Source organism: Manis javanica, chromosome 12 (genome assembly GCF_040802235.1).
Source record: "Manis javanica isolate MJ-LG chromosome 12, MJ_LKY, whole genome shotgun sequence".
NCBI lineage: Eukaryota > Metazoa > Chordata > Mammalia > Pholidota > Manidae > Manis > Manis javanica.
The window spans coordinates 7,380,983-7,406,898 of record NC_133167.1 but is presented as its reverse complement, the minus strand read 5'-3'; the positions used below and the strand labels follow the sequence as shown (position 1 = coordinate 7,406,898).

Sequence of the window (25,916 nt, the reverse complement as noted above, 5' to 3'; positions counted from 1 at the left end):
ATGCCTTCCTAGGGCAGGCCCAGCTCTTGGTCATCCCTGGGTCCTATTGCAGGCCTTCTTACAGTGGTCACTGACCTGAGTACAGCCCCAGGGCCTTTGGCTGCTTGAAACTGGGGCCTCCAGCTGTACTCCCTGGTATTCTCTGAACTGCTTGCTCGGCTGCCTGAGGTCTGAATGCCAAGATCTGGTTCCACCTCAACTCCACTGCCATCCCGGTCCAGGGGGCCAAAGGCCTCCTAGAACCAGGGTTCTGATGCCCAGTTTACTTCTGCCAGGCTGCCTCTGTGGCCTCCTGTGTCCTGGATGCAGGCCAGCCCTGCCTGCCTCAAGCCCCTAGCCACTCTGTGGTCCCCTCCTGGTGGAAGCTGCTGCCTGGTGATAGAAACCCTGGTCCCAGCTTTACATGGGGTAGTCCAATTTTGTAGTGTGGTTGTTTGCCTCTCCCCAACCCCAAGCCCTTTGAAGGCAAGGACAGGACCAGCCAGGGAAGGGGACAGGGCTGTCTGCAGGCTTTCCTCTGCAGAGACCTCAGCCTACACTCAGAGGTTTTGCTCTGAGTTCAGAGAGGTAATAAAAGCTCAAATTAGGAAATATGGCTGAAACATTCTAAGGCGACCTGGGACATTGATATTTCATACTGTGTGAATGATACATGCATTATTTAAGAAGGCCTAGCAGCCAGTGGCTGATGTGGATTCAATGAAGTCCTGAGCATAGCCAAGGGACCCAGCTTGGAGGCTGTATATTCTCATGAGCCCTCGGTCAAGGCTGCTGCTCGTAGCAACAAGAAGTGCCAGGTGGTCACTTGAGACAACCTCATTTCATATGCACCCATGCTGGGGCCTGGCTTTTAGGCTCATGGCAGGGAGCGCATCCCTTGCAGGAATGAGCTGCTAGTAAGGATTCCAAAAGGTACCAGGGGACATGTTGTTTTTGCCACCACCAGCCATCCTATCAACCTTCTTTCAGCAATAATCTCTTGAAGCAGTGTCCAGTTTGCCTCCTGGAGAACTTCCCCTCCCCTACTATCAATCAAGATCTATGGACAGAATATGTGACTTAGTCCTAGCTAGTCAGTACCCTGAGGGCCCCTGTGGCCATACTGATTGGCTCAGAGCTGACATATGACCCAAGCTGATCCAATTAGAGTGAGCCGTGGGATTTTTGATTGAATTGCTGGGAAGGGAAGAAATTTGGGCCTGGGCCTTGGGCCTTCAGTTTAGGCAGCTGAGTGACAGGCAGAGGCTGTAGCCCTCACAGGTAGCAGAGTTGAACCAAGAGGCAGAGGAACCCTCAATTCTGATAAGATTTCTTCAGCCCCTGGGGCTAGCCATGCCTGAAGCTAGACGGATTTCAGTACTTTTCATTTATGCCAGTCAGTGAATTTCCTCCTAGCTTAAGCTGGTCTGTCATCTCTGAGTCACACTAGTAAACAGGAGAATACAGGGCTCTAGTCTCCAAGGCCAACCAGGTCTCCATGAACAGACAGCTTGAGGAGGGAGGGGAACAGCAGAGGATCACTTCTCTGGTGTAGTTTCCAGGTTTCTTACAACAGAGGAAAGTAAACTGGCCTCAGAAAAGGCTCATGGTCCATCTCTCAACAGCATTGCTTGACTTACTTCCAGCTGGGTTGGGTGGGTTGGCCCAGGGTCATCTGAGCTACCTACCTTGTATCCCCTGCCTGGGGTCCCCTGTTCCCTCTTCTCCAGCCCACAGCGCTCTCTGGTCTTCTGACCTTCTGGGATTACTTATTTACAGCATTGCCACCCATGCCTTGCAGCCAAACACAGTCTCACTGAACTAACTTGACTGCTCTGTGAGGTTCCTGGATACGTGGTGAGACCCCCATCCTCATGCTGCCTGGTGCCTCCCAACTGTCCCTCTGCTGCAGACTGCCTGAGAAGTGAGAGTCATTCTGTTCGGCAAAGGGCTGGGGGAAGCAATGTTAAGAGGATTCTCTTTCTGCAGAACTCACTAGGTCTCTAAATATACCAAGTCTTCAAGAGGAAGGTTTAACATGCAGCTCATCACAAATTTATTTGACCTGCATTTTTTTTTCACAGAAAGCCTATTAACACATGGAAGGACATAAATATCCAGTAAAAGCTGACCTTGCACAACAAGGACCCTCACCAGGGCTCAGGGAATATTTGCTGAACTAAACAAATGATGGGAAGGATTCTTTTGGGAACCAGTTCCACTGTCTGGTTCATAGCACCCTGCAAAGGCCTCATGCAGGCTCCCTCAGTTGCAGGTGTTCTGGGGCTCTGTGCTTACTGCAGTGCCCCTTGTCATCAACACATCCCAGGAGGTGACTGGTGTCAGCAGGTTAGGGGACAACAAAGGGTGAAACTGGTACAAACCTTTCTGGAAAGCATTTGGTCCTATCTATCAAGACCCAAAAAATGTGCACATACTTTTTTGACCCAGAAATTCATCTGAAACTTTATTCTGTATCCTAGGGACACTTATACTCCCTCCCACATAGTTATTCTCTGGGTCCTTCTGACCAGTTTCCTGTCAATGTCCCAACTCTGACTCCTGTGGTTTCTACTGGAGCCTGGGACCGTGGCCTGCCTGGGGATAGTGATGATGGGAAGTCACCTAGTCTTGAAGGTGCTGAGGAGAGTGGGTTCCATGTGCGGCCATTCTACAAACAGTGGATTCTACAATTCTGACTCTCTTGTCAACACTGCCCCTGGTGAGCTTTGAGGGCTTGCTGGCCTCTCTACTAGTCAGCCTCTTAGTAGGCATCTCTCCTCAGGAGATGCTCATTCCTGTCCTTGGAGGCAATGTGGTCTGAATCCATTTTAAAGAAAACATTTCCTGACCCTGGCATCCAATGGGTTCCATTATTAGATGGGTGAGCTTTCTGTTATTTCCTGCTCTGCTCAAGAACCTGACAAAATCACAGTGACTTAACTTTTAAATGGCTAGTTTCTTTTTATGCAAAGGCATTTTTTAGATGTGCCACTCCAAGTGGAGGCCAAGGATATGCCTGTGGCAGAGGAAAGGTTTTCCTCAGCAAATGACTGTGCCTCCTCCAAAACACCAAATCCAAAAATGAGGTCCCAGAATTCTGCACCATGATATCATCTGAACTTAGAAATATTTGAAGATCCCTATGATCATAAAGCCATTTCAATATTATAAAATATCTACTTTTAAGTAAATGTGAACTCCAAGAAAAACCTTAGCTTAATCCTACCAAATGCACTGTAGATTGTTGCTGAATATAAGCCAATTAAAAGACAGTAACAATTAGTAGGCAATCTGCCAGAAGAGATGATTTGGATTCCAATTCTGACCAAGGGCTGGGCACTGAGCAAACAATGTGTCTGACCAGCAATGCACCAGGAAAGAAAAGAAACGACCGTTATTAACCTCTGTAATAACGTAAAATAGTGAAATGAAAATACAAGTTCTGTAAATAGGTAAACCAGTTATGTATAGTTCGATTATGCAGGGGTGTGCAGTGCTCCACGACATATTCAGATTGTGCACTGCATAGCTCTGACAGACATACTTTAGAAGTAATAATTATATATAAACACTCAAGTGACAATGATTTTGTTTATCCTCTTATAATTGAGCTATTTGGGGAATGATGAATAAATCAAATCACTTTAAAAGCTGCTCTAAGAAATATGAATAAATGCTTTTTCTTTGAATACATTTCCTTAAGTAAGTACAAGAACTAAAAAGTGTTCCATGGAGCCAGGAGCTGTCTCAGAGTTCATAGGTGGGTGATCAATACCTGTTCGTTGCTCTTGCTGCCAGGGATGGCGGTATATGTGCTTCTGATCCTCTGAAAGGCGTACCTTAAAACTAAGGGCTTACCAGATGTCCCCAAACTTTCTCTGTTCACAGCACCATTAGTGTCTCAATAATTTTCTCACAGTACAACTAGACCAAGTAACTAACAATTCTTTTTATCAAGTAGTTAGGTCCAAACAACTTATTAAGTATTTATGCCCTAACTTGGTAGCGGTCATATTATTTTGGTAAAAGAAAAGCCACATAAATTGACAGAAAAAATATTTTTATTTTATTTATAATCCCAATGACTTACTAACGGGGTGTGCCTGTTGGGTACTGTGTAACTTTTTCAACCTTGGAATCAGATTGGACATCACCCACCCTCATTTCCTGTCCATTGATTTTTTAGGAGTATCTGCTTATTACCCAAACCTCCAAAAACCCAGTTTCCCAAAGGTGTCTCATCAAAAAGAATGAAGGATGGTCTAATGTCAAAACTGAACTATCTTGAGCTAATAGTCTGAGCAGAGTGTAACAGAAGTCCCGTTTGGCTGTCTTTCTTTTGAAAACTAACAGCTCCTGTGGCACACCCCACCCCGCCCACCCATGGTGAACTTGCCACAGTGCCCTGGGGTGCCTGAGTACAGCTTGGGAACCAAATGCATTCACCAAATCTCTGCTTTGCACTCAATTCCGCGCCACTCCTCAGTTTATTCAAAATTAGTTTCAGACCAAATAAAAGCACCAAAAAATTGCTAGGCCAGATTATATCTTTACTTTGAGGACCATTTTAACAGTTCGTTTTGAAAGCTGTAAACAACTGCCAGGTCACTAGTAAGAAATTCTAAAAATAAACGACACTGAGGACTGGCGATCAGATGCACGTTTTAGGGGTCTCTTTGGCTGTGATGTGAAGGATAAATCAAAAGGGGAGGTGATTCTGCTGGATCCATGGGCCCCAGCTAGTTATAGGAAGTGTGTCAGGGGCAGTGGGAACGGAGGACACAAGAGGGGAGATGTTTATGGAGCTAAGGCAACAGGTCTTGGCCTGCTGGATTGTAGGGCAGCCCACCCTCCTGCTAACCTCCAGGAAGTGGGTCACAACCCCTGAAATTCTCATCTTTTCCCCACACCCGGGCCGAAATTTGTCTGCCCCTGCTGCCCAAGCCTGGGGGTGGAGGCAGGCAAGGGCATCAGCATCTGAGCTCCTTGCCCTACCTGTTCCCCATTTGTCCTCTCCGTCCTACACCAGGCTGGAAGGGACAGGCTTTCACTCCTCCCACAAGGCAGGGCCTTTCCTGTCATATCCTGAGTTCTTTGCAGTAAACTAGGCAGTTAAGCATGGCACACCTGGTTCCTGCTTTGTTGATGACAGTTTAAGGGATTTAAAAAACCTTTTCTTTCAAGTAAAGCCTGGCTCTCCAGGGTGTTGCAGTGGATTCACCAATACTGTTTTGGTGGTCAAAAGTTGAATGCTGACTTCGTTCTTCACCTCCTCACGCCAAGCTGACGCTGCCACTGCTCCATCCTTTTTCCTTCAGAGCATTGATTAACTATGTGAAATTATTTGCTTTCCATCTCCTCTCATTAGAATCTAATGGTACAGACTTCATTTGTTCAGCAAGTAGCTCCATCATTTAGAACAGTGCTCAATTAGTATGTGTGGAGTGCGTATATAATGTTCAAAGAATTTGCACATAGCACATTTTCGATATAAAATAGCTAAAAAAAAAAAAAATCCAAAACCTACCAATAAACATTTTAGGAAGAAGGCAGCTGAGAGAACATAGCCTGCAAAAGAGCAAGGAGCAGAAGCCCCAGGAAAGGGACACCCAGAACCCAAGAGAATTTCCAGGAGGCATCAGAAGAAGGGAATGCAGCGAATAAAGCAAGGCCTGGAAGGGGGCAGTGCATCGGTGGAGTCCGTCAGCGTCCGGAAGGAGAGGAGGCCGCTGGCTGGAGCCAGACGGCAGTGGGTGAGGAGTAAATGAGAGGGAGGGAATGGAAGGAGTGAGTGGAGACAATTCCAAGAAATTTGGATCTACAGAGAAAGAGAAGGATAGAGCAGGAGCTGGAGGCAATGCAGGACTGAAGGAAACCCTTATCTTTAAAATGTGTTGATTTTTAGGGTGACCTGAACATGTTTTATAGGCTGAGAGTTGAAGGATCTGGAGAAGAGAAGGCTTTCCCGATTTTTCTGAACTGTGTGTTCTCTCTTGAATTCCCACCTTGTACCCCTCTGATGGCAAGCATATATAACAACACATATCCCTCTCCTAGGGCCAAAGCTTGGAAAGGCAGGCCCTGCCTCACACTTCTTGACACATATACTAGGCCTGTCCATGTGTCCTGAAATGTGGCTAGACTTTGCTTCCCTTCAACCCTCTCATGCTCAACTGGGGGCAGACTCAGTGCTTACTACATGCCCCATCCCAGAAGTCCAATACTCAAAAAAAAAACACTGGCAAGTAACAGCTATGCAGAGGTGGATGAGAGGGTTATTGCACGTCACACAGCAAACTTTGAGCAAATTCTCTAGATAGCAATCGATGTTCAAAAGAGTCTCTAAGCTCTCCTGAGTCTTTCTCCAAGACTGTGCTGCCTGGGATCCTGTCCTCTCCTCCCCTCCACAGACTCTAAACGTTCTCTTGATTGCCCTGAGCAACAAACACTTCCCGTCAGCCTGCACAGGTCAGAACTGGGACCATCCTTTGTTCCTTAAGCATGCTGCTTGGAGACCTTGGTTTCTCTTACAGTCAGTCACACATGCACATACGTCTATCTCTAACATCAATCAATGCCTCTACCAGTAATTCTCAAAGTATGGTCACAGACAGAGCAGCTGCATCAGAATCACCTGGGTGCTTTAACAGGTTTTCTGGGGCCCACACCTACTGAATCAGAATCTCTGGGGGTAAGGCAGAGACCCATAAAAGTCTGAGAATCAGTAGTTGTACACTGTACCAAGCCTGGTCTGTACGTTTCTCCTTCCAATAACATTCTGTGGCCTACCATGTATCCACAAAGCCCCCAGATCTTCAGGGATTTGGATCTCCACCCACACAAAAGGGCTGACCTTGATCTACCAAAGGTCTTCTCTTTTTGCGGTGTTTACCCCAGGCCTGTACTGCTCCCCATCTCCTGCTCCTATCACGGCATTCAGCCACCCTCCTGGCTGGCTCAAATTCCACCTGCCCAGCTTGGGACTCCTCAATCAACACTGTCCCTGAAGCACACACTTTTTTGCCTTGCTTGTTTGATAATAAATATTTCCTGAGCATATGTAGTTATCCAAAGAAATGGTAAACTTCTAAAAACGACTGGTCTATAATTCTTTTCTCAAAGCTGGCAAAGAAGGGTGTCCCTAGAAGTTCTGGCAGGGTGGGTGAGCAAAGATGGGCAGTGAAGGAGGCTCTAAGCAGGTGGGGAAGCATTCTCTGGGAAGCCCTTTCTCCAATCGAATGTGTCCTGAGAGCCTTCCCTGATGGAATTCTGGGGAGCAGATATGGTTCAGGAAAAGGGAAGGAGACAGGTTCACTTTGAGAAAACAGAAGGCATTTTCAGAAATGCTTGTTTTTTTATTTTATCTTTGGTATTTAAAAATTAGTTTTTGAAGATAACAGATCTAATGTGATAGAATCATCACTGAAAGATGGTGATAGTATACTAAAAATACACTGCTTCTCCTCCCCATCCACAGGTGCAAACAGATCCTTTGGTAGCAGACAGGAGAGTGAGAAACCAGAGACAGGGGCTGGACAAGAGGCCTGTCTCTTGGCATAGTCTCCTCCTCTCTGGCTTCAGACTACTGTGGGACAACTTTTAATTGTTGGTATTTTGTAATGGACAGTGAAGACTACTGGAGGCTCAGAGGTAAGTTCCTAGAAAAGAACCCTTTTTAGTTTTCTCTCTTACATCAGACTTGAAAGCACTGCAGATATAATAATTTTTTTCCCACACTGACTTCCTCTGACCTTGGTTTTTAAGGCCTCCTATCATTCTCCAGTTAGCTTCAGGGAGATTTCTTCAGTTTGTAACTTTTGTTCTCTCACTTAGTGATATAAGAGTCCCTACTCTACCAATTTAGAACTTCTACTCTTTCTGGAAACATCTTGAGCAAATGCAAATTATAAAGGAAGGGAAAAAATTAACAACAAAACAAAGGGTGCACGTATGTTGTGAAGAGAATTGCTAAATATCATGTCTAAAAGACAAATGTTAAGGTCATGGGTCTTGTTCTGGTACATTGTACATCTTTTGAAAGCAGCAGTGGAGCTAGCTTTCAGGATCCTACGATCTGTCTGTTGCTCTCTAGAGTAAAACATTCTTGTGATCCTAGGGCCTGATATATCCCATCAAGGAGTCATATTCATGTTCCAGAAAAAGGAGAGATGAAAGCAGTGCCATACTAAAGACTTTAGGAACATTTTAATGCATATGTTTTAATTCATTATGTAATAATATCACAGTCTATTTTACAGGTTAAATGTATGAGAATGTATGAAATAGAAATGGTAGGAAAAAAGTAAACATGGGTCAGGAACATGAATTTTTCCAAAACCTGCAGGGCCCAAGGAGGAGGCAGGGAGGGTGATGGGAAGAGCATTGGCTCTGGTATGTTCATCCCTGTGTTCACCCCAGGAAGGAGTCAAGACACACCCTCTGCCACAGAGGAAATTAGGGGTGGAAGTGTCAAAAATCAAATGTGTGGAGGAAAAAAGTAAAGTTCCTCTTTCCCTCCAAAAATCCCCAATTCTTAAAATGCACGCACATTCTTCCCCAGAGCTGGGAACAGTATAGGCTCTGGTATGTTTGTCCCCATGCTCACCCTGGGAAGGAGTCCAGACACACCCTCTTGCCCTGGTCTGGGGTTGGGAGTTTAGTCTGGTCAGTGGAATATGGTGGCTTGAAAGAAAAAAGTCATCTGTTACCTACACAGAGCTGGTCCCCTGGTGGCTGCAGGCAGGTTTTGCCATAGAGGAATTAGGGGTGGAAGTGTCAAAAATCAAATGTGTGGAGGAAAAAATGTAAAGTTTCCTCCTTCCCCCCAAAAAACCCAAATTCTTGAAAAGCATACACATTCTTCTCTCAAACGTAGAAAAGTCTCACTCTGGATGTGCTTACAAGAAGATCGTCGTCAAAAAACTTTGTCTCTATGATAACATTCCCACTACAAGTAAGAAGAGAGGGCAGAAGAGTAGCGTGTTAGACAATAGATATCATCTCCACAAAGTGGTTTCAATCTGGGTTGGCTAGGCCCGGGCACATGCACCCACCTAGATGTTGGCCTGAGGACATTAAAATCTGTGTTCCTATGGGGTTAGAAGTCTAACATGACATTCAACTTATGTGACTAGGTTTGTCCTCCACAAGTTCAGAAATCACGAGAGTGCATGTCTTAATTCTTGGTACATTAAGGCCCTTAGAGTGCTCTGCACATAGGTGCTAAATACAACTGACTTTCTGATACCCATGGAAACTTGCAGACCTCAGGGGTGGTACCTTTCCCTAAAACACCCATGCTAGTGGACATCTGTGGCCTGGCCTGCATCTATTTTCCCCACTTTGGGTAATAGCACTCTGCTCTTCTTTTGGGGAACTACCCCATCTCCAGCCCATGGGTCAGTCAAGTGGCCCCTCCCCAACCTGGCATAGGACTGGGCACAGGATATAATTTGGGTCAATATAATTTGGCTGTTTTTTGAGGAAACTGTCCACGGGTCCCTGCCAGGGGCATATATCAAGTTCTCCAAGTCTCAGCCCTACCCTTTCAACCCTGTCTTGTTGGTCACAGTCAGTTCCTATGGCTTGCACTGAAAGAAGGCAAAATGATATGCTGGTTTGTGCAGAGTGGACTTTCATTTTTCTTGGTGGGTATCTCAGTGTTTCCAAACCAAACCACTCTTGAACCAAGTTAAGGGAAACAGAGGTACTAATTTTGGGTTCTAAAAAGTAAGACATGACTTAAATAAACTAAACATGTTATGAGACTTACTGATTTTAGTATCTGAAAGAAATTAGGCCTGGCCAAGAAGTCAAAGGAAGGTTAGTAAAATCTAAAAAATGCCTTTTTATATAGTACACTGGTAATTAATAGCCAGCAGATAGATTTTTGCTGGCAATTAGTTATAAAGTAGGTAAATAAGGAACTCAAGATCTGATGGCTGAATATACAAATATCAAATACAATTAAAAATCTGTTTAAGACTTATAAAGAAAATAACCTCTATTTACAGATTCCATGTGGATTTCATAAGGAACCATTTAAAGAGACATCCAATATTACACAATTATCTTTGTAAATCATTAGTAGGCATTATTACTGAAACCTTTGAAAACTTAGTATCTTTTGAAGAGAAGATGAGAGGTGGGCAATTATTGACAGTGTTTTTAGACAAACGGAGCAAAGGACAAACTATTTCTTGTGTAAGAAGCGTAGCTATTAAAATGGTAAACTAGTCTGCAAAATCATAATCAAACATCATACTCTAAAACAAAATTAGGACTTTGCCAGATTCTGTTAAAGGCCATTCAAAAAAGTAGAGTACCAGAAGTTTGGTAGTCAGGAAAGGGGGCAAATTTGCATGGATATAATATATATCATATGCCAGTTTCTCTCTGTGTCATCTCATTTTATCCTCACTACACCTCTGTGAAAAGAAATCATTAATTCTATGCTTAGAGAGGAAAAGAATAAGGCCCAAAAAGGTAAAAACATTGTCTGAGATTACACAGCTACTTAGGGTTAATCAGGAATTAAAGGTGTGGAGTTTTTTATTCTTTCCATTCTATCACACTGTCTTTTTCATATGACAAAAGTCAGTGACCTGTAAACTCCAATATCCTGCATACTCTTTCCCCTTATTTTCAACCTAGGTTGCCTGCTGAGCGGGACCGTGAGTCCCACCTTCCTGGAATGCCTGCCTCTAGACACACCCCACCATTCCTGCATCCTGCCCACTCACGTTAGCACGCTGGCTGGCATCATCTGGGACTCGGGTGCTGCCTCTATCAGGGATTGCCAGGTGTTTGTGGAGTTAGGGATCACAAAACCAAACTCGAAGAACCATTCTGAAGGAAGAAGGACAAGCGGGTGAGTGGGCGCCCCAGACAGTTTCAGGGTTCCTGACCCCTCCTTTACAGTGATCTTCCTACCCTGAAAACCACCAATGAAGTCTTGAGAAACCTCCTAGGCCAGAGCGTAAGAAAGGTCAGGGAAACCTCCTTCAAGCTGCCCTCTGAACCATACCAGAGGCCTGTTTCCTGTGCTCTGGGGTTTAAAGGGCTAGGGCCGGTAGGTAGGTATGTGTAAGAAGCAGTGTTTTCTCAGAAGTAGGCTGGATGTACATTATAAACATTAGTACACAACAGGCCTTTCCACTTGGAATTTCAGCTCTAAGAACACACATATGCACACTCTTATACTTCATGGTGAAAACTCAATGCAGAGTGGCCTTGCCAGTCAATCTGTGTAAGACTGTATAGAGAGCACTGTACCAGGCCCTAATCAGCAGCTTCCACATGACCATGTTACAATACCATACCAGGGACAAAGCAGGCACACAGCCCAGGCTCATCAGAAACCCTTTTCTTGGGCTCAAAGCCCTGACTGACTGTTTTTGTTCTTACTGGGGGTCCTCAATCTTTTAGGGAGGAGGAATCCTATCACAAACAGAATCGCAGGATGAATGTTATCAAAGCAGTGCTTTAGTTTCACTTAGTTTTGCCTTTTGTTCCTGGCACCTTAAGCCTGGATTTCAGGCATGTCGGTAGCAGAATACCTTCTAGGCATTGCCCTTTGAAGTAAACTTTTTGTTCCAGGCGGAATTTTTCCATTTGCTCTGCTGAAGAGAAGTTCAATTCTCGAGACACTGCCTTGCACTTGAGGATTTTCTTGGGAACACGGGCTAGTAAAGAAAAAGAAATAGTGAAGCCATTCTAAGTGAAAACCACATGACTATTGTTCTTGGAGTTTCTTCTTAGAGCTGATTTAGAGCATACACTATCTATGCTAAATTTCAGAGAATGCCTTGGTAACAGAATTGCACCTTTAAAATAAAGGCAGAGATCCCCAATTGGTTTAGTGCATTTGACTGAAAGATCTTCAGGGAACACAAGATTAAGTGCATCTGAGGGCCTTACTCTCATCAGGAAGGGGCTGAATGGGCATCTTCTCTTTGGTCTGTTCTTACTGGTTTTAACCCTTTAGTTTTTCTTTGATTTCAGGGAGATAAAAATGCAAATTTTCTTTTCAGTTGAGATCTTAGTTTAGTTTATATCTTTGGGTATGTTCTAACACTAAAATTTCAGCACAGAGTGGGGTTTTGAAAGTGGAGAAAGAAGGGTAAGATGGGCTAGAAACCTCAGTGACAAGGGGGTTAACATGTTGTACCTCCAGGGCTTGCCCCCTCTTTTGGTCTGTATTAACTTGGCTCCCTGAGACCTACGCCCTGCTGCCAAATTGAATTATCGCAGCCCTAGGCAGACAAAAGAGAATACCTTCATGCTCCACTCCAGGGACTGACAGGTCTTCTGTTCCTTGCCAGAGTATCTTCCCTGTCTCAGCATCCCGAAGGTTCATCCAATTTCTGATCGAATATGTTAAGAAAAGGAAGGCACTGAAAGGGAATCCTACTGTACACCCTAGGTGTCTCAGGTTTGCTCCTACCAACTCTTGTTTTTACTTTTCAGATAACTGCTGAGTATCATGAAAGCAAATAAGAATGTGTAGGGGAATCCAAATGGCATCTAAAGGAAGAAGTAAAGACCCAGAGGAGATACTTTTTCTATAACATAAGGACCCAAAGACAGTACACATTTAGAAACCGCAGGAAGAGGTGGAAAAAGAACAGTGCAAAATAAATATGTTAAACAAATCTGACCAGGTGACCTTAAAGACCAAAAGAAACAGGTAGGAGAGGCGTCCCAGGAAACATCTCAGGCAGATCCCTTACAGTGAAGATCACAGTCCATAAACTTTACTCACAAGTCCAGAGCTCTCAAGTAGCTTTCTTAGTAACCTGCTCCTAAGTATGAGAAGAGAGCCAAGGATCATCAGAAAGTCAAGAAAGCATTTACTACCAAAGACAGACCAAAACAAATAGAACAAAGCAACTTAGAAGAAAAAAGAGACTACAGACAATACAAACTTTCAAAAAGGATCATTAAAAGCAAACAAACAAAAAACAATCAGAGAAAACATAACCTTTCCAGACACTAAAAATTACATACAATTGAATTTCATATATTTTAGGTGATTTTTTTGCAGGCTCAAAGTTACAACTTTTGAGGCTGGGCAACTGATAATCTTTTTCAGTCAGAAAATGTCTTTACATATTTTTTATTTTCTAGTTTCTGTACTGTTCATCATACAATAAATGAATCAATAATATTATTTAAATGGAGAACATTCAGAGAAGAAAAAAGACGCTAGAAAAATATACATCTTGATAGCAGAACCAAGAGACTCAATGTAAGGTCAGAAGACAAAGTTGAGAAACTCTGTCAGAAAGAAACAGAAAAAGACCACAAGGATATAAGGTAGGAGAGAGAAGATACAAAAACTGGACATCAGTTTAAGAGGTCCAACATCTAACTAACAAGAGTTCAAGAAAGAACAGAAAAAACAAGAAGAGGAAGTCATCAAGAATTAATTCAAGAAACCATCCCAGATTGACAGGGTCCAGCAAGTCCATCCAAGTCACATCATTGTGAACTTGCAGAACATCAAGCTCAAAGAGAAGCTCCCAGAGGGAAAACAAGTTGTCACATACAGTCAAAATCAGAAAGGGAAAAAAAAATAATCAGAATGAATCAGACTTTTCGACAGGGATTCTGCAGGGTAGAAAGAAATGGAGTAACACCTTTAAAATTCTCAGGGAAATGATTCCTAGAACTAAAAAATTACTTTCTCAAGAAACTAATGATAATATGCTCTTTCAAAACAACAGGAAGTTAAAGACGATGACACTGGACTCAGGAAACAAGGGATCTAAAACAAGAAACAGGTGAAGCAGTCTTTGGAGTGAGGTGAAGGAAACCCCAGAACAACAGCTCTTTAACAGGCCTGGAAGGTGACTAGTCCAGGGTCAGGTCAACAGCAGGTCAGAACATTTAGGGAGAGATTTTGTTTTAAGAAGATGAATTCATAAATTCTAATTTGTTTATAAAGAAAGAAGGTTTATACAATTAAGGAATTTGAGGGTTAAAGTTGAAGTACAGAAAAATCAAAGCAAATGGATAAAAAACTAAGACAATATTAATATCAGGGAAAAATCAAAGGTGGTACTAGAAGAAATAAGTAGTCACAGTATACTATAGTTTCATTAAACAGTGTTGACATAGTTCTCCTGAGAGGATGGGGAAGGAGAAGTAAGTGTGTGTGTGTGTGTGTGTGTGTGTGTGTGTGTGTGTGTGTAGTGGAAAATTAAAATAGTTCTCTCTGGGGAGTAGAATATTTAGAAATAGTAAGATAAATATCAAATAAGTTAGCTACAAAGAATTCAAAATAGTGAAAATAGTTCTCTCTGGGGAGTAGAAAATAGGGATGGGTGGACTCGGAACACAGTTCTTCATTAGAAGCCAATGCAACTATGACGCTAAATGATGTACACATACAAATTTGATAACAATAAAGACTCCATTTAAAAGGATAGTTCCAATTAAAAAAAAATGGACAAATCATTAAAGGGAAAGAAAATTAATATTATCCATGCATGGAGACTAAGTCTAAAAAAGGTGGTTAATATTTGTAAAGAGACTGAGCTTTGATAAATACAGCTGATAGAGTTTACATGTATTGTTTTTTTCTGCCTAGCAACCAAACCCTCTTCCCAGCAGCACCCTGCAGCCTCCCTTCCCCCATGAGAGGCAGTGACGGCTTTGCACCACAGCAACTAGAAGATCCAGATCCTTCTGTACTTGGTTCTGGGGCAGCTGGGGGAAAGCACATGACCTAGGCTCACCTAGGGTACCTAGTTCTGGGTCCCTGAAGCTGTAGTCACACAAGAACTTGAGTAAAGTCAGCTTTTCAGGGTGAGGCAGTGGGTATGCCAACCTGACCTTTCCCTTGTGCAGAGGTGGCTTCAGTCTTGGTCTTCCAAATTGCCTGTCAATTCTGAAAGGCCCAGAGAGCCTTCAGCTTTTCCCATTGTTTGGGTAGCTTGCAGTGGAGAGCCCCGAACATGGTTGAGCAGCATCATTATGCATGTAATGGCACTACATTTAACCCTCTAGAGAGATTCTTTCTAGGTTATGCTGCTGTGTGAGAAAAGCCACAAAGATAACCACAGGTTATCCAGTAGAGTGCCTTGAACATGATGGCTGCCCTAACCTCCTGAGCCCCGACCTGCTTGTGCTGTTCTCCGTGAGTGAACCTACCACTGCTCTGAAGTTGTGCTGGTTGTCCACTCTCCTCTCAATGAGCGCAATCTAGCAAACTCTCCTTGTATGCTCACTAGACTGCTACATATTGCTGTTCTACACCCACATGGTTTCTTTCCCCTGCTTTGTATTTCTAAACTCCACTTTATTTAACAACTAAATTCTAAAACAAGTCAAAAGTATACATACTTGCTTAGGCCATGTCTTACAATTCCAATTAACACACATGTGCTTACCCATTCTGTGTTTTCCTTATATCAAGAGAAAGCTTCTTCAGCTGGAGAAGTAAAACAAGACACTACTGCTCCAGCCAGTCCACTCTGAGCTCAGATTTAAATAGAACTGCTGCAGACATTTAAGCTCAAGGCTTTCTGATGACAGAATTCACTCAACCTGCCCCATACATGCTTGCCATTCTTTCTCTACAGATAGTCTCTTATGTACCAATTCAGCCACATTGGACTGGACATTCAGCCAGACTTTCTTGATTAAACAAAACTAAAATTACTCCTGAAGTTTAAGGTTCACATACAAGTGCGGCATGCTAGCAAAACTACTGCAAGAAAAGCCTTGGAGAAGGGGCTCCCCGCACAAGCTGTGGATCAGACCTCACAGCTTCCAGGAAAGCATTACTGCCACTGGTCCAGGTCAGCAAAGAAACCTCTGGGATGAGGACTTACTCTTCAGTCTTTTAGGAGGTAAAAAGAAAGAGTCTTAAATTAGAGTGTTCTCTCAAATAGTGAATACTGAATATAAGATTCCTTCATTGTATAGCAAGGGAGAGAAGCTGCTAAAAATAAATGGTTTATCTTCCTAATATAAGTATCTCTTTTCTTATAAATAATCAGGTTAAGGACTTAATTTATCTTTTTGGGAAATACAGTAAAAAAAAAAATATTTGGCCAGTTAAACAATCAGGCATTTCCAGCATGCACCCTAATCTGGAAAACTATCAGTATCTATATCATGTGCTTCAGATTATAATCCTAACAAAATCTGTAAGATTTTATCTTCAATAAATAATACAAAATTAGAGAAATGCACATGGAACTCCCATCTAATAATGTCCCTCCAAGTTATGTAAATTAGAGGTGAAAACAGCTCTTAGTTCATAGTAGAGATGCAGCCATTTGGGAACAGCTTTATAAATCATGAAAATACAAATCCATGATAGCCTATTAGTAAAAAGAAATAAAAATTACTGAGGTTGGTGTCTTAAAATAATAACTAATAAAAGCTTCTCCTCAAAGGAGGAAGCATATTTGGCTAAAAATGTTGGAAGTGGAAAGCAACCTTTGATGGCTAAATCCTCATCTGGCTGAAAACATTTTTAAGAGCTTCTTGCTAACCAGATTTTTCAGAGAAGAAGAGCCTGAGTTTTAAGACTCAAGGGTCAAATCACTTCCAGTCTTGAGAGGAGGGGATTAGGTGGACAAGCTTTAAGGAGGGGGAACTGGAGGACTATTTATAAATACCACCTTCTGGGTCAGCAAGGTCTTTTCTCATTTAAAAGCTCGCTGGCGATTTATGCACAAGATGAACACAAAGGGACATTCCTTTACAGGGGAAGGCCTCTGCTCAGAGGAGAGCTGTCCCTGGTAGTCTCTCCCTTGGAATCTGGCAGACAAGAGAGGCACTCTTGCGTGTAAAAGTAAGGGCATCTTAAATATAAGCTTCAGAGCCCAAACAATAGGCTTCAGAGCTAAATCAATAGTTCGTAAAGTGTCAAGCCTTAAGAGAGGGGAAAAAAGGAAGTAAACTAAAATAAACATTATGGAAGAACAAAAGGGACTTGGCTCAACACAGAAGGTTACATCAATCCTCTTCTGTTTAAAGAACAGATATGATGTGGTCTGATTTTGGTGCAGTCCAGTACAGGAGCTGGGGACAGACCCGAGGTACAGAAGAGAGCAGGCAGGTTGGTGGTGGCAGAGTGGGACAAGTAGGCTTGGGGATTGGGAAAAAAAAGTAAATCTCCTTGAGACATGTGAACACAGGCACAATGATAAAATAGTTTAAAATTATTCTTTTTTTTTTTAACAATCATCTAGAAGCACTTTGGAATGAGTACACTAGCTCTTGGAAATCTTAGTTCTAAATGGAAATCAATTTTATATGTTAAACAGAACAGATACACTGTACATGCCAGCACCTCACTGGTCAGTTGAGGGAGGAGGAAGAATGAGGGAGACTAGGGGAAGGGATTAGAGTAGGATAGAAAGGGAACAGAGAAGGCAGAGGGGAAAGAGCAAAGAAACACAGAACCCACACAGACAGAGGGAAAGCAAGAGACACAAGGGAAGAGTGAAAGGAAAATACACACTGAGAAAAAGAGACAAATAGAAATGCCCACATATATAACTCAGAAACAAGACACAGGGCCAGGGCAGAAGGGAACAAAAAAGAAGAGGCTCAGGAAGTTTGGAGATGAGAGTCCAGTTTTTCCTATTTTCATATTATATTATAGTTATCTAGGTTAGTGGCCTTCATAGAATGGTTTGCAATTGATAGGTAGAAGAAGACTGTTAAGTCCCTCTGAAAATATTAATTAGCTGATTCATAGTTTCCTGTAAGTTTTTTTCTAAATCCCAGTACTGTTGAGAATGAAAGAGAGTGCTAACTGGATAGCACACTTAAGTAAGATGGTTCATGTAAGATACTTAGAATAGTGCCTGGCCATCTGGTAAACATTGTGTTAGTTATTGTTATTATTATTATTACTATTATTTATTCATTATCTTCTTATCTACCCTCCTGATGGTTTCCTTGCTTCCATTCTTACCTCTTCCTCAAATTCATTCTCTTCACAGAAGGAAGTAGTTTCATAAAACTGTAAATTAGATGACAATTTACTGGTTTTCCTTTGTCTAAAAAACAAAACACAACAAACCTTTCCATGGTTTACAAGGCCACCAGTTACATGCTCCAGCTGCAACGACTTCCTCTCTCCTTGTCCACATACTGGAGTCTCCTCTGCCTGAGGAGCCTGCCTGTGTGCTCTTGCCCGTGTTCTCCATGCCAACACCTGGCCAACACTGGCCTACCCTAAGCAGACATCTTCCCTGAGAAGAGGCTGGATCCCACTCCTCCTCTGGTGTGTTACTTTCCTGGTCAAAGACCTTCAATGAATGCTCACAAACTGATCCAGGGCTCTCTATATATCTGATCTCAAATTATCACTCATTCAATAAATGCTTATTAAAATCTACTATGTGCCAGGTATTGACATCAAAGTCATATATAAAAAATGTGGGCAATATTGTTTCATAAAAAATAATAGGTGGAGGGGGACAATATTTCTAAATTCATATATTGCTTTATAAAATTTATGATCTTAAATATGTATGTGAAAAAATATATGTCTATTCCATCCACACCCCTTTTTAAAAATATTTTTCATTGGAAAGATAAGAGATAACCTTCAATTCAGCGTCACCTTATATTAGGGCATTATTCTGACAATTTGGGGGGTTTCCTCTACTTAAAACCAAAGAACTAACTTATTCATCTTCTTCAAAATAATTCATACTCAAGCTGGATAATTCTCAATGAAACTGAGGTAATTCTCTAATGCTATTACCTCAAATCCTGATTACCAATCTAGGGATGGAAGATATATAACATTTCAATTCTTAACAATTCACTACAAAGGGAACTGGTTTGTCAGGTGTTACTCTATTCTAGTCCTTCAAAAAAAATAAACTTCCAATTTTAGAATAGTTTTAGGCTTAGAGAAAAGTTGTACAATAGTAGTTCTCATACATCCCCACCTAGTTTCTTTTACTAAAAACATCTTACATTTATCACAGTTAATAAGCCAATATTGATCAATCCATTATCATTAACCAAAGTTGACAGTTTACTCAGATTCCCTTAGTTTTAATCGAATGTTCTTTTTCTGACCTAGGATACCATCCAGTATCTCATGTTGTATATAGTTGTCATGTCTCCTGAAGCTCGTCTTGGCTCTAAGAGTTTCTCAGGCTTTCCTTGTTTTTGATGACCTTGACAGTGTTGAGGAGAACTGGTCAGGTTGGGGTTTGTATGATATTTTTCTAACATTAGACTGGGTTGTGGGTTTTTGGGAGGAAGACCACTGAGGTAAAGTGCCATCTTCACCCCATCATGTCAAGGGTACATACCGTCAACATGACTTATCACTGTCGATGTTGACTTTGATCACCTGGCTGAGATACTGCCTCTCAGGTTTCTCCACTGTAAAGATAATCTTTTCACTCCTTTCCATATTGTACTATTGGAAGGAAGCCACTGGATACAGCCCAAATTAAGGGGTGGGAAATTGTGTTCTACCTCCTTGAGGCAAGAAACTATATAAATAATTAGGGATTGTGCAGAAAAGATTTGTCTCTTTTCCTATTTACTTTTTATTCAATTATTTATTTATATCCATACAATTGGTTTTATTATCAAATGACTGTGCTGACACTTAAATTTTCATTTCCAACGTGAAAATATTTCGACACTAAGCAATCTGCTTAAAAATATTTATTTAAATGCTCACCTTTAAGTCTCAAGGATTCACTTGGATTGTGGGGGAAGACAGAGACCATAGGGTATATCAGTGTAGAGTTACAAGGAAGAGCTGAGAGAGAGGAAAATAAAATTGGTTCAGAGCAGAACACGTGGATTGGAGTCCAGTTTCTTCCATATAATAGCTGTGTGATTTTTAGATAAGCTATTTAACCTGAGTTTTAGTTTGTAAACTACAATAATACCAAAGCCTTAAGGTTATTACAGGATTGTATGAAATGCCTACAAAAATGTTTTATATAAATAAAAAACATGATGAAACATAGGACATTATATCATAATTATTCAGAATTGGAAAAGCAAAAAAAATTATGGAAGTAATTTCTTATGAGCTATTTCAAATTCTTTAATAAAAGCACATACTATTTCAAATGCTACATAATCTTCATTAAGGGAAAAGTCACTGAAAGCTTAGTTGTACTAATTAATGTTTGACTTTTGGTTTTGTTCACTCAAAACCTTATGGTTCCTAGAAAATATGCTACCATCCTTTGTGCTGCTTATATGTTGTGTCCCTTCTTGCATCCTCACGTTTTAAGAGTACAGATAAGACCTAATTCTACTTTTATAATTTTTAAATGCTTATCTACTAATATTAGATACATAGAGAGCAGAAATTATATATGAGGGGTTTGAGTACCTAAAAATAAATAAAAGGAAGGGATGCCTCCCTTAGTTTTTAGCATTTCAAATAAAACCTAATTTTAATTCCTTCTGATTTTCTACTTTACCGGTATTTCACACAGAACTCAGGACTGATACTAACTAAAATTAAGAGTTAGGTAGATTTCTTTAAGAAAAATTATTAGAAAATATTTTTCTCCTCTTTCTTTTTTTTTCCTCTTGGCACTTTCTGTTCAGCTAGTTTTCTTAAAGCATTTTTTCTTTTACACTGTTGATACAATAGCCTCCCAACTGATTTTTTTTTGTATCATTGATCCACAATTACATGAGCAACATTATGGTTACTAGACTCCCCCTATCATCAAGTCCTCCCCACCCCATTATAGTCACTGTCCATCAGTGTAGTAAGATGCTGTAGAGTCACTACTTGTCTTCTCTGTGTTGTACAGCCCTCCCCGTGTCCCTCTCCCCACATTATGTCTGCTAATCGTGATGCCCCTTTTCCCCCTTGTCCCCCCCTTCCCACCCATCTTCCCCAGTCCCTTTCCCTTTGGTAACTGTTAGTCCATTCTTGGGTTCTGTGAGTCTGCTGCTGTTTTGTTCCTTCCGTTTTTTTCTTTGTTCTTATACTCCACATATGAGTGAAATCATTTGATACTTGTCTTTTTCCACCTGGCTTATTTCACTGAGCATAATACCCTCTAGCTCCATCCTCCCAACTGATTTTTCTCCTTAGATTTCTAGTCCATTATTTCTCAAAATATGATTTGATGATCTCGTTAAAAATGTTTTGGAGGACTCATCTCGGACCTACTTAGCTCACAATCTCTCCAGGTGAGGCTTGGTAACATTCATTTTAAAAAGCAATTCTTATGTGCAGTAAAGCTGAAGTACCTACCACTAGTCTAGCTGTTACAATCTAATACACTGTGACTACAGCTATATTCCTAAAATACAAACTGGATCGTATCATTGCATCCCCTTCAAAAACCTATGAAAGATTTTTATTGAGTAAAGTCCTAACTTCTTACCTTAACATTTAAAATTCTTCACACTGTGGCCCTAACATGGCTCTAGTCATCCGCTCTGCCTCACACTCCTTTACTGTATCTCGCTCTCATCTAGGCACAGTGAATATACTGTGCCCTTATGCACCACTATGCTCTCTGGTCAGCTGGGATACTCAGTTGAGGTCTCTCATTAGAGAAGCAGCAAAATCAAAAGTTCAGTTGCTTTTGGAGACCCAATCAAGTGTTATGATTACCACAAGGGCACATGAGACAAACTGATTAAAGGAGGTGGGAAGAAACCATTCTTTAGTTTAGAGGACCCCTGTGGAGGCAACCATGACAGAGAAAATGGAAGTAACAAAGACATGGTAATTACAGTGGGCAGAGGCTGGCTATAACTGCCCCAGATGTAACCCCCAATTACAGAGCAAAGCCATCCATATGCCACCAAGAAAATCTATATAAAATACATCAAGTCTGACATAGCTGAGAGAAATGCCATTTTTTTTCATTTTATTATCATTAATCTACAATTACATGAAGAACATCATGGTTACTAGACTCCCCACTTCACCAAGTCCCCCCCAACAAACCCCATTACAGTCACTGTCCATCAGCGTAGTAAGATGCTGTAGACTCACTACTTGTCTTCTCTGTGTTGCACATCCCTCCCTATGCCCCCCGCACATTATACATGCTAATCGAAAGGCCCCCTTTCTTTTTCCCTGCCCTTATCCCTCCCTTCCCACTCCTTGCCATTTGTTTTTTTATGTAATGCCACAAATGCTGTGCAATAAAATTTACTACAAAGAATGTCAGAGTTTCTCATTGTGTGATGAGACTAATAAGATGGCAACCAAGCAGAATTGTTAAGTACCCTAAGCAAAGTCACACAGGTGAGAAGTAGCAGTCAGCATTTGGAGTGATGGTCAGATTCTGAAGCTCAAGCTCCTTCAACTATCCACACACACACACCCCTGCCCTCTCCACCACCTTATTCTTGGCACTGCAATTACCTTTCTTAGCCTTTCCTCCAAAGATTAAAATTCATCTTTACTTCTATTACAACTTTTAAAATTACTGTATTTTTTCCCTTAATGAAATAAAAAGACAACCTAGTTGTAAAAAGACCAAGAAAACTAACTCTTAAGTGCTTCTATAAACACCAAACCAATGGCAATTCTGATTTCAGTCACAGACTCACACTGTAGGCAAACCTGAGTGCTTATGAGATTCACAAACAAAGCTTTTAATCCTTTCTCAACCATTAGCAGTTTAGGCCTCCCTTCATTTGCTCATTCTTGTATAACCTGAGTTTTGTGGTCTTTGAGTGACATAGAGCTGCAGGTGAATATTTAGTTCTCCTTCTGGTTCTTATAAAAAATTGGTCCAGCTTTTAAACTGAAAAATAAAATTGATCTGGGGAGATCCAAAGGATAGGCCTACTTTTTCACACCTGAGGCCCCTTGGATTTCTTTCATTATAAACGATCTTCAGTGATGGTCTGGGCCTGGGTTGCTCATTACTCTAATACACAGTAGTTTCCTTCAAGAAGGATTCCAGCAGGGTCTATTGTATTTCACCAGATTACTCTGTGCAGCAGCTTCTGCCATGTCAACTCTGGTGTCACTGGTTTCATCTCACTGAAGGCAGAGGTGTTCTTTAAACAGAGGGGCAGAGTTACCAGGCCATACATTTGTACCTCCTGGCTAAAAGAGACACTATAATCCCACATCTCTGAACTAATCAGCACCTAAAAAAGTCAGCTTCCACTTGCCAAATGGCACCTCCTCAATGCCTATTTCTTGTCTTCCTCTGCCTCATTTTCTACTACTTGTTTTCCATTACACTTCTGTTTATTCGGACCCCTCATAGTGCTTTTAGCAGGCATTGTGTGTGCTAGTTACTGTCTCCCTAATTTGATTAGAAGCTTCTTGAGGACAGAGGTGTTTCTTCTCATTAAGTTTATAGCAAAAGCAGGAAACTCTTTGGCTGTGAGTTCCTGGCATGTGGTCACATCAGTAACTTCTAGGGTACCAAAGGTACTTAGCAAAGATTTAATTTCTTCTGGGTAATATGGCTAAAAAGGACAAACAAAGGAGAAATTGCTTACCAACTGTTAGGTTTGGGGTACTCTATATAAGGATAGTCAATATTTATAGGGAACATTTTCTTATGAAGGATTTTCATTTTAGAATTATGTTTGAATTAAGGCAAAAAAGGGATTAATTTCTTAATCAGTATTTTGTTTTGTTCTACTTTGTAAAAAGTCCAAATTACTTTTTCTCTTTTTCATGGCACTTATTAACAGGTATCTCAAGTTATTATACAGTTCTTATTTATCTAGAACTTGATTCTTATTTTCAGTCTATTTAAAAAAAATAATCAGATTCTAGGAATAATCCTTGCCTATTTTAAGGACAGTTTAGAATTATAAGCTTTGGAAAATGGAGTCTGTTAATGATGTTCCCAAAGTCAAAATAGGGGTACTTTCCTAAAGCTACACCATAGAAACAAGGATCATTAGCTCAATTAGCATGAAACTTGATCAGGTGCAAAAGAATTATTAAAAATAATAATTATCATAAATAAAGAGAAGATTCGTCTTTATATGTGCATATTATTTTTAGAGATTTGCTAGCTTTTAAAAATAAATGAGTATATCTGTTTGCTGGTCATTTGAATAAACACTTTTAACTAGAAAAGTTACCACATATGAGATCCTATGAGATGCCTTAAGAACACACATTGTTTTATGCAGGTGAATTTAATTTTAGCAATTTAAAAGTTATGTGAAAATGTATTTTTTTGTAAATTACACCATTTAAAAAACTCTGTAAGAGGCTTCGCCCTCCCCAAGCTGCGCAGGCGCATTGGGGGCCAGGTGTGGAATGCCTTTAAAAAGAAAAAGCTCTGTAAGATTTTACTGTTTTAAAGGTACCAAATGATTTATCTTATAAATGGAATAAATCTATCATACTAATGTCTAAAGCCCCAATTTGAGAGTTCTAAGTGAATTTCTGATTACTGTGATTTCTTTAGGCAGGGCATATTCATAATAAGTCTCTGTTGTGATAGGGAAGAATTCCAGTCATATTAGATAACAACTTCTAAAGATTATATCCTATTGAGATATAATCACATTCCAGATACTGAACCATCTAAAAAGCTAGAACTTAAGGTCATAACACTGTTATATACTTTTCCCTACAGCACAAGACCTCTCTCTTGAAAAAAAATTCCTTTGATGTCTTCATAAAATTAAATGTCCCCCTTTTTGTAAAAGTCAATGAAGGTCAACAAGTGGGACTATATCAAACTAAAAAGCTTCTGTACAGCAAAGGACACCATCAGAAGAGCAAAAAGGCATCCTACAGTATGGGAGAATATATTCATAAATGACAGATCTGATGAGGGTTGACATCGAAAATATATAAAGAGCTCACACACCTCAACAAACAAAAACACAAATAATCCAATTAAAAAATGGGCAGAGGAGCTGAACAGACAATTCTCCAAAGAAGAAATTCAGATGGCCAACAGGCACATGAAAAGATGCTCCATATTGCTAATCATCAGAGAAATTCAGATTAAACCACAATGAGATAACACCTCACACCAGTTAGGATGGCCTACATCCAAAAGACACACAACAAATGTTGGCGAAGATGTGGAGAAAGGGGAACCCTCCTACACCACTGGTGGGAATGTAAATTAGTTCAACCACTGTGGAAAGCAGTATGGAGGTTCCTCAAAAAACTAAAAACAGAAATACCATTTGACCCAGGAATTCCACTCCTAGGAATTTACCCTAAGAATGCAGGAGCCCAGTTTCAAAAAGACATATGCACCCCTATGTTTATCACAGCACTATTTACAATAGCCAAAAAATGGAAGCAACCTAAATGTCCAGCAGTAGATAAATGGATAAAGAAGATGTGGTACATATACACAATGGAATATTATTCAGCCGTAAGAAAACAAATCCTACCATTTGCAACTACATGGATGGAGCTAGAGGGTATTATGCTCAGTGAATTAAACCAGGCGGAGAAAGACAAGTACCAAATATTTTCCTCATTTGTGGAGTATAACAACAAAGCAAAAACTGAAGGAACAGAACAGCAGCAGACTCACAGAACCCAAGAATGGACTAACAGTTACCAAAGGGAAAGGGACTGGGCAGGGTGGGGGGGAAGGGAGAGACAAAGGGATTAAGGGGCATTATGATTAGCACACATAATGTAGGGGGCAGTCACGAGGAAGGCAGTATAGCACAGAGAAGACAAATAGTGACTCTACAGCATCTTATTATGCTGATGGACAGTGACTGTAAAGAGGTATGTGGTGGGGACTTGATAACGGGGGGAATCTAGTAACCACAATGTTGCTCATGTAATTGTATATTAATGATACCAAAAAAAAAAAGTCAATGAACCTGAAATGCATCACTGTCATATCAATGGCACCTTATAATAAGCATACACTTTCAATATTGTCTTAAGTAAGGGCCAAGACCCTTCAGGCAGCACTGACCAAGAGAACCTGAAATTCTACGCTGAATTGCTGGCTGCTGTCAATTTGTTCCTG

General features: G+C 41.0%; 1 protein-coding gene and 1 long non-coding RNA gene across 2 annotated transcripts in view; both read right to left on the bottom strand.

Annotated features, from left to right (window-relative positions):
* Positions 1-8,181: 8,181 nt before the first annotated feature.
* The window catches only part of PDE6D (phosphodiesterase 6D), a 45,019-nt gene continuing 27,284 nt past the window's right edge, over positions 8,182-25,916 (bottom strand). The window contains exons 2-5 of the mRNA XM_017678325.3: positions 12,259-12,347; positions 11,541-11,666; positions 10,725-10,830; positions 8,182-8,929 (exon numbers count right to left, since the gene is read on the bottom strand). Of these exons, the coding sequence (XP_017533814.2) occupies positions 8,848-8,929; positions 10,725-10,830; positions 11,541-11,666; positions 12,259-12,347 (403 nt within the window). The 3' untranslated portion in view covers positions 8,182-8,847. The remainder of the gene's footprint in view (positions 8,930-10,724; positions 10,831-11,540; positions 11,667-12,258; positions 12,348-25,916) is intronic.
* The window catches only part of LOC118968220 (uncharacterized), a 40,586-nt gene continuing 27,025 nt past the window's right edge, over positions 12,356-25,916 (bottom strand). The window contains exons 2-3 of the long non-coding RNA XR_005055757.2: positions 19,664-19,744; positions 12,356-18,008 (exon numbers count right to left, since the gene is read on the bottom strand). This is a non-coding gene — a long non-coding RNA (uncharacterized lncRNA). The remainder of the gene's footprint in view (positions 18,009-19,663; positions 19,745-25,916) is intronic.